At 35.9% G+C, this 10,000-nt stretch overlaps 1 protein-coding gene across 1 annotated transcript in view; it reads left to right on the top strand.

Moving 5' to 3' along the window:
• Positions 1–10,000, top strand: part of LOC125035360 — a 42,546-nt gene that overhangs the window by 9,995 nt on the left and 22,551 nt on the right. The window contains exons 3-5 of the mRNA XM_047627697.1: positions 4,311–4,420; positions 7,647–7,830; positions 8,027–8,299. Coding sequence (XP_047483653.1) covers positions 4,311–4,420; positions 7,647–7,830; positions 8,027–8,299 — 567 coding nt within the window. The remainder of the gene's footprint in view (positions 1–4,310; positions 4,421–7,646; positions 7,831–8,026; positions 8,300–10,000) is intronic.

Below are 10,000 nucleotides of genomic sequence, written 5' to 3'. Positions count from 1 at the left end.
AAGCGCGATTGTGTATTTACGAGGAGGAAATATAAGTAGTGACTATGATAATATATATAGCTATAATACATGGCTTGATTTAGTTCTGCTAATGCTTTTAGCCATATGAAGCTTTGAGTTTCCTTGAGGAGAAAACATTGGGATTTTATAAAACATGAAAACAGTAATACCTTTTCATCAATTGTATAAAAAATCGTATGGTTGCAATACGCAATAAACTAAAAGATCACACAAAAAAGTCGCGGTCATTAGTCAAGATCGAATCTAAACAGGTTACCAACTAGATATTTCCATCATCCATTCAAGTTTTACTTACTTTCCTCGCAATTACTTTTCTTGTCTGCAGATTGATATACGATGATAAGGGGAAACAACATTGGAACTGTTACGTCGGTCGAGAGTTCACGCCGAGTGGTTGTACGGGTCGTTAGATATAATGTGTATTAAGGGTGCTTTCTTTGTCTAGAAAAGGTTGGTTGGTATGTAAGTAGGTCGATGTTACATTATTAGAATTATTATTATCATCCTTAATATTACTTTTACCTAAGTGGCAATTATGGATTTGTGCTGGAAATTCGTTAGCTAGAAGGTATCGTTCACACCTGCTCGCTTGCTCGCTCAATCCCTCTATGTCAGTGATTTTCTTTATTTCATGTACGAGTATGTTGCAATATGAAAATTCTATAGCTTCTAGAAGCTTGCGTCACACATACTCGCGCGCTTGTTGTCAACTCATCCTTCTACCCCTCTATGTCACTCATTTCTTTCTTTTCACGCACGCACGTGTTACAATCGAGTGCAGACGCCCACTCTCTCTCTCTCTTGCCCATTCGTTCGAAACTAACCCTTTCGCCTCTCTTTACATTTTTTTGTCACTTCATATACATACATATTACATCTCGATTATGATTTTCACGAGAGAAATATAATGAAAGAGAAAGAGAAATAGCTTGGGAGAGCGAAAGAGAAAGGGAGAATGAAAGAATTGGAAAAGAAAAAGAGAGAAAGACAAAGATGGTGAGGAAAAGGGAAAGGTAAGGAAGAACGAGAGACGGTAGGAGGGAAGAGGAGAGAAGATCAATGGCGGAGACAAGGGATGGATGAAGGATGAATGGGATAGGAGGGGGAGGAGACAGGAAAGGAGGGAAACGAGAGAAGGAAGGATGGAGGATGAAGTGGGAGGGGAGGAAAATGAAAAAAAAAAAGAAAAAGAAAAAGAGGAGGAGGGAAAAAGGAAAGGTAAGGAAGAACGAGGGAGGGAAGAAGGGAGAAAAGGGAAAAAGAGGGAGGAAACGAGGGTGGTGTGGTGGGGGAGGGCTGCATGAGGGGTGAATGGGATAGGAGGGGGAGGGGAGAGGAGGGTGGATCACCTAGGCCTATGCCCCATTGACTCGCGACAAAAGAGAGCTATCCAAGCTAGCTCACTTTGAGTTTTATTGTAATGTTTTGCACTACACGTACACACACACACACACACACATATATATATATTTGTATATTCATACATATGCATATATATGTATACATATATAGTTATGTACTTATATATATATATATATATATATATATATTTATATAGATATATATTTATATTATATATTTATATATTATATATATTTATACATACATATATTTATATATATCATATATATTTCTACACACACACACACACACACACACACACACACACACACACACACACACACACATATATATATATATATATATATATATATAGAGAGAGAGAGAGAGAGAGAGAGAGAGAGAGAGAGAGAGAGAGAGAGAGAGAGAGAGAGAGAATGAGTGAGTGAGGCCGCTGTGGACAAGCCTTCAGAGCATCGGACTCAAAGAGTTCGAAAGTCATCGGCCGGCGCGTTGTTCTCCTGGACAAAGAACTTCACTTCGATTGCCTACAGCCATGGGAGTCCACAATCCAGTGGGATGACAAAACTGCTCCCAAGCTTGGATGAATGGGGAAGTTTGGCGGCAAGAAGGGCATCCGGCTGTAAAAACAAGCCAAGACTTCTTCTATTCTTCGAGAATAGAAGAAAAAAAAACATGCCTTCATACATATATGTGTCTGTGTTATATATATATATGTGTATATATATATATATATATATATAATGTAGAAAAGATATGAATGAGAATTAATATCTTCGCAATACAAGATATATATTGAATCAGTTATTATCAGGCGATCGTGTGAATCGTGATGGATAACCGTAAGACATGTCACGAGCGCCCATCACAGATTCGCAGCATAGAGTGGGTTATTTTTATATTTTCCCAGCTCGTTCGCTTCGTATAGTGCGGTATTTTGGGGTACAGACCCCCCATCAATGAAGTCTGCATGCGCAGCTAGACATGGCTACCTCGGGAGATTTGCTGACTCCGAGAAGATTCGCTTGCGATAAAGCTTGCAAATATATATATTATTTTAATTAAATGTGGTAGTTGAAGTAATTTTGTATTAATTCTAAACTAGTTTATTGCATTTTTGTTAAAATGAACGTTAATCTAAGTGTTTGGTATACATGTCGATCACACACGCACACACACACGCTCACTTACTCACTCATCCATGCAGAACAAAAGACACTGAAACCTTTCATTAATAGAGTTTCTTGCTGTCATATTTGCAAGCGTAAAGATCTATGACGTTTCTCTTTTGCTTGCGATTTTGTCAGTCGTGACGGGTGACTAGTACATGATTCCTTATTTTTACATACATTTCTTCTCTGAGTTACGACAATTGGTTCAAGTAAATCCTTATTTACCCTCCTATCTATCAGAGACACTTGGTAGTTCAAGCCAGGTCCTTGCGGATCGCTACTGACGTCTCCCTCTTCTATTTTCTTCTTTAAACTTTGTAAAAGTAATACACCAAAAAATAATTAAAAAAAATAACGAAAGTAACGTAAATTCGAGCATAAAAACTGCACATTTATATAAACAATCGGCTAGTGGCGCTTTCTTTTTCTCTTACTATCTTGGCCCTTACGTGTATAATCTGGTTCACTGATATCTGACACGGCACCGAAGGAGGACCCTGCTGTCGAAACGGTCACCTTAGGATGCTGTGGGAAGGACGTCATCGGAAGATCGCCAGAATCCTGGAGACCAAGATGTTCGTCAGAGCAGGTATTAAGCCGCCCAAGCCGCCCCAGGATGTGGAAGGGCGCCCGTAGACCCAGCGTGGGACCAGGAACTCGCCAGCGCAGGTACCAGTCCTCCCAGGATGCTGTGGATGGGCGCCGCCTGCCTGGACGTCCGCAGATCCGGTCAAAATCCACGAGCTCGTCAGCGCAGGTATCAGCTGCCGTGAGATGCCGTAGAGGATGCTTCCTGCCCGGACGCCCGTAGATCCTGACGAAGATTACGAGGACGTCTGTACGAGCGCGTAGCCGAGAAGGACATGGACGAGATCTGCGAGGACGTGCATTGGGCGAGTACGCCGCCGAGTTAGGCCTGGGCGAGGACTACGAGGAAGTCTGGACGATTCCGAAGTCAACGAGGACCTGTGCGAGGACTACGAGGAAGTCTGGACGATTCCGAAGTCAACGAGGACCTGTGCGAGACCGAGGACGTGTGGACGTCGAGGACGGACGGATCAACCAAGGACCAGGATGAAGATGACGACAAGGACGAGCGGCCACAGAGATGTATCAGGAACATCGCACGCGAGAACGATGTGACCAGCAAGTCAGGGCCAGTATGTTGGGTCACCCTTGAAGAAAATCTAAGGCACCTCGAGGGCGAGGCGTTAGTAGGTGGCCGAGCAATATACTGTGTACATAACCACGATTTGTGTATGGCATTAGCCATAGATCACGTGGTTGTTTGCCACGTGGCTCGTAGTCCAGTAATGAACCAGCGCCTCGGCGCGGACTTAAAAGGACGAGTTCATCTGACCTTGTTGGACTCGCAGACGTGCCTCAGCACCCGCGGGCTCAGGTTATTCTCACCAGCCTTCCACCCCCCACAGGGCTGGTCGGCGCCGCGACCTCCGCACTCGGCATTTACCCAAGACTCGTCTCGTGTGTTACCATCACTTGTACTCTTCAGAAATAAAAGAGTCAAGCTATCATACCGCTATGTCTACCCCTGCATAACCAATGTCTAGGACGTCCTTATATATAGCCTTTTATAGTGTGTATCTATGTTTGTTTGTGTGTGTATGTGTGTGTTTATGTCTGTATGTTTGTGTATTCTACTCCCACATTCACAGGCACAAAGAAACCCACTGTCCGCTCAAAGAAATTCATATTATTTCTAAATATCGACTAAAGGTTTTCATACCCAAACAGAGCCCCCAGATCTTATAGACGATTGTGTCATCCGGAATCAGACAACGCACTCCGTATTCGTTTCATGCAAGGGAATTCCGACTGTCCTGCCACGTTCTTTCACAATGGAGGTAAGAATATTGAAACTAATAATTTATATATACATACATACATGCATATGTGTATATATAGATATAGATAGAAAGATGGATAGATAGGTAGATAGATAGAAAGATAGATATGCATATACTGGACAATATATATATATATATACATACATATATATGTATATACATGTATGTATTTATGTATGAACACAACCATAGCCATAGTAACCTGTATATAAAGATGATAAAAATCTGATAATAAAATAAATCGTACGTATCGAACACTGCACGTGATCATCTGACCAGGAACACGTGAAGAGTTAGATTCATTTATTTTCTTATTGTGGTTGTTTTCCCTTTCATATATATATATATATATATATATATATATACATATATACCCTATATATACATATATATTTATGGGTGTGTGTGTATACAGACATATATACATATATATATACACATGTATATATACATATTAATATATATAAATATATTTATACATATATTTATATAATATATACATGTGTATATATATATATATATATATATATATATATATATATATATATGTATGTATACATATGCATATATATGTGTGTGTGTGTATGTATATATATATATATATATATATATATATATTTGTGTGCATGTGTCTATATGTGTATGTATGTATGTATATGTATGCATATGTACATACATAAGTTTGAATAGCCACAATATGAAATTAAAGGGTTGTGGCTCTTTTCCTATTTATCGTTCTGTACAAAGTCTGCGTTTGTGTTTGTATATATATGTATACATACAAATATATATATATATATATATATATATATATACATATATGTGTATATATACATATATATATATATATCCGCACGCGCGTGTGTGTGTATGTGTGTATGTATAAAAAATATGTATATACACATACGCACACTGTGTATATATATGTGTGTATATATATATACATATACAAATATATATGTATATATATACATATATATGTATATAAACACATATGCGTGTGTATGTATAAAATATGTATATACGCATACATACATACACACACATGTACATATATCTATCTATATGCATATACATACATGTACATATACATATGTACGATGTGTGTGTGCCTGTGTGAATGCACTTACACATCCATACACGCATGGATACACGCATGGATATATTAGGCGAGTCTAATGTAGATATGACAGTGGTAACCGACTGCTGCCTTGTAGTTCAGTCTGTGTATGGCCAAAAACTATGGGAATTCACTCTATACAAAAGAACTGCTGCCTTGCAGATCAGTCTTTGTATGGCTGAAAGGCTATGAGAGTTCACCCTTTACAAAACAATCCACTGCCTTGTGGCAGCTATGAGATAAAAAGGCTTCGGGAGTCAATCCTGAGGAAAAATCCAGAGCCGGAGTCTCTAAGGCAGCTCATTGTCGCTTGCGACTAAGTTGTAGCAAATCCTGCAATGCAAATCCTGCAACTGATGCCAAACTGCATCTGTCTTTGCCGTTCCTTTGGATCCATAAGCTGTGTGGAGAGAGGGAGCCTGTTGCATTGGTAACAGCTTGCTCCTCACATTCTTTCGCCCAGGCATTGACTCTACCTTCTTTCTGTGAAGGTGAGTTATCTCACACCACTGGAGAGGACACTCCAGCGACAATGCATCGCATCAGCACAACACCAGTTATAAGCTACAATGCTTAATTGGCGTAAAAGCATCACACGAGTCAATGATACCAAAATCGACATCGACTGACCGTCTTTATATATATATATATATATATATATACTTGTATTTATAAATATATTAGATATAAATGTATGGATATATATATATATATATATATATATATATACTTGTATATATAAATATAATAGATATAAATGGTATCACCGCCACCACCCGGTTGAAGGAGACTCAGAGAAAACCCAATTTTGATTTACCTAATTTTAATATGAGTTGCAGGACTTACTTATGGCTCGTGAGGTGGATTGAATTCATTCCTCTGCTGTCATAAAAACAGTATTAACCAGTTTGGGTTTACTATTAGCAATATTAAATATCAGAGAATGACAGGAATATTCTTTTACTAAATCAATTCAAGTCAACAGTTCACTTTCACTTGAACCCTCCTTTTGCCTGCTATTTATAACTTAATGATCACTATGATAAATATAACCCAAATAGATGTGGGACGGAATCGGAATACCCGGAATACCACTCCGCGGTATTTTCCTTAATACTTGGACAAGAAGTCATCGATCTTTCCCTTCTAACTTTCACAATTTCCCTCTCTTACACTTTACTTTGGTTTATTGTAATTTTCTCAGTTCATTACTTGGCACTCAGCATCCTTGCGTGTGAGATGAAAACCATGACTCATCTGATGTAGGACATGATGATAAAACTGCTTACTACCCCCCCCCCCCCCCACCCACCCAATTGAATTGTGAACATCTAAACAAATCAACCATTTATAGATGATCATTATAATTTACTTTATTATCTATCACACTATATTTTGGGATATTGATATCCCTTCAAAATAAAGATACATAAATAAAAATTTTAGTGAGGTTTGGCAGTTCTACTTGATCCAGACATCTTTACAATTTCAAGCAGTGAACCTTTTAAATGTCAATATATCGATCTCGACATTTATGTATGTAACTATATATATATATATATATATATACATATGTATATATATGTATATATATATTTACTTAGACACACAGATATACGTTTTAGTAGCGGATCCAGGTCGGGGGTGCAATAAGCTGTTTCCAATTTCACCAACACCAAATATCCCTGTACTACTGCAGTAAGCATAGGGTTGCCACAACTCTAATGAATGGCAGAAAGTTTTGATATCAGATTTACCAAGTGAACAAAATTTGGTGATAGACCTATCATCAGGGCAGGGAAAGGGCTAATGATTATATTGTCATTCAGACATACATTGTACTTGAGCTACTATTTTCATATCTAAGCGTTATTCACCTTTGAGGAGCATGTGTTCCTTTCACATTTGTTTTCTATGTATCAAAATTAAGATGGTGCAATTTATAGAAATAAGATCTGTAAAGTCGGCTGGAGTATATGACTATACTAGTACATCTTAATTTCTATTCTAATAAGTAAAAAGTAAAAGTTTATCGATATAACTTTAGCAGATGAATAAATCTCTAATTACCAATGTTTATACCATCTACTCATTATCTTCCAGGTGAGAAATTCAGAAGACTTACGACTAATAACGAAAGTTACAAACGCTACACCACACTTCGTAGCGACAGGGCTGGATTCCGGCACAGCCTACACTCTGCATGTATCTGTTCACAGTCCCATGGGAGCCTCATCGCCAATTAAGTTGGAAGCATTTACCGTAAAGACTGCTGAGAAAAGGATGGGTAAATATAATTCCTACATTTCAGAATAATTTCTTATTTTTTTATATACTGTCGAAACCCTAAACTTTAGAATGTCTCCGCTATGTATGCATGCATTCGGCCGAAAGTTTTTAAATATCAGAAATGTATAGAATGTATATGCAATTGTAAGTAAGAGTATATCATTATTTAAGGAATTGCAAAACTTTTTTTTCAGGAATCAACGAGTCAGAGGAAGAAGAATTGAGTGTATCACCGCTTATTGGAGTCGTGGCTGGTGCGGCTGCAGCAATTGCCATGACACTTTTGATTATTTTAGGCTTAGCAATAAAACATTGTCCTAGAAGGCAGTCGACAAATGATCAGCATTATGGCACTGCACATGGTTCCTTAATATCTGAGTGTTCGCCCAAGGAAACACTTAGTACTTTCAGCAGACCATCACCAGCATCTGAAGAAAGGAACCCAGATTTAATACCTCTAAAGGAAGGTGAGCACTTTCAAATGCACAGACAGGTCCTCAACTCAAAAATAGGAAACTTTTTCATTAACCTGTTCAAAGTGGCCCATTGAGCTTTAAGAGTATATTAAATTTTGATAAAGATGGTGGCATAAGTGTAATGGTATAACTTGCCGCTTTTTACACCATACTAAATGCATTATATAATTTTATGAAACCAGCCAAGTAAAATGTGGTTGATCTTCACCCTCAGTAAGTTGAATTTATGAGCAGAATTAAGGTAAAATTATAACTAGATTATGTTCACATAATCTAGTATATATATATATATATATATATATATATATATACATATATATATATCTATGTATATATAAATATAAATATATGTGTGTATATATATATAGTTAATATATGTACATATAAATAAATATACATATATATATATATATATATATATATATATATATGTGTGTGTGTGTGTGTGTGTGTGTGTGTGTGTGTGTGTGTGTGTCTGTGTGTATATGTATATATTAAATATATATATATATATGTATTAAATATATATATATATTATATATGCATATATATATATCAAATATATATATATATGTATATATTATATATGGCTTTTTATATATATATATGTATATATTATATATGGCTTTTTATATATATATATGATATGTGAATATACGTGTGTGTAATGTTTATATAAATATATAAATATATATATATATATATTTGTAATATATATATATATATATATATATATATATTTAACCCAATGCCGTCGGGGAAAATGAACAAAAAATGGGGAAAATGCTGTGCCCATTTTCTATATTTTTTGTGAAATGTCTGCTCATAGATGGCTCTGCTAGTGCTTAGCCACAAAGGAGTCAATTAATAGACCTTGTGACCATACGTGATTTGAATTGGCGGGAAAAACGTGTTTTTTACTAGTTCTATGGATATCGATGGTGTTAGTTTTATTATAAACATTATAATAATTATAATGTTTTTTAATATTAGTAACAGCAAAATAAGATAATGTAAAATATTTCGTAAATCAAAGAAAAGGGTGAACGGGCGAGACGGGCAGTACTCCTAACTGGCTCATTGGTGACTTAGTACAAGTATAGCTATCTATGTGTATAAACAATCAAACAAGTACTAACAGTGGGCAAAGCACGTGTCTACCCGTCGTATCCGTCGGCAAGGGGATATATATATATATATATATATATATATATATATATATATATATATACATATACATATACATATATATGTATGTGTACATACATAAATGAATATATATATGTATATGTATTATATATACACATATACTTATATAGGTATACATACAGACATATAAACATATATGTCATATGTATATATATATATATATATATGTATTTATGTATATATACATATACATGTATACGTGTATACACACACACACACACACACACACACACACACACACACACACACACACACACACACACACACACACACAAGCACACACACACACACACACACACACCACACACATACAAATATATATACATATATACATATATATAAAATAAACATATATCAAAAATATATATTATATTCTCATATATGTATATAAATATATATATTTGAATATATATTCATATATACATATATATAGATATATATTAACATATTAATATATATATATAGTTATGTATATTTTTATAT

Source organism: Penaeus chinensis, chromosome 19 (assembly GCF_019202785.1).
Source record: "Penaeus chinensis breed Huanghai No. 1 chromosome 19, ASM1920278v2, whole genome shotgun sequence".
Classification (NCBI taxonomy): Eukaryota; Metazoa; Arthropoda; class Malacostraca; order Decapoda; family Penaeidae; genus Penaeus; species Penaeus chinensis.
The sequence above is the reverse complement of the archived record's forward strand: the minus strand, read 5'-3'. Positions and strand labels throughout refer to the sequence as shown.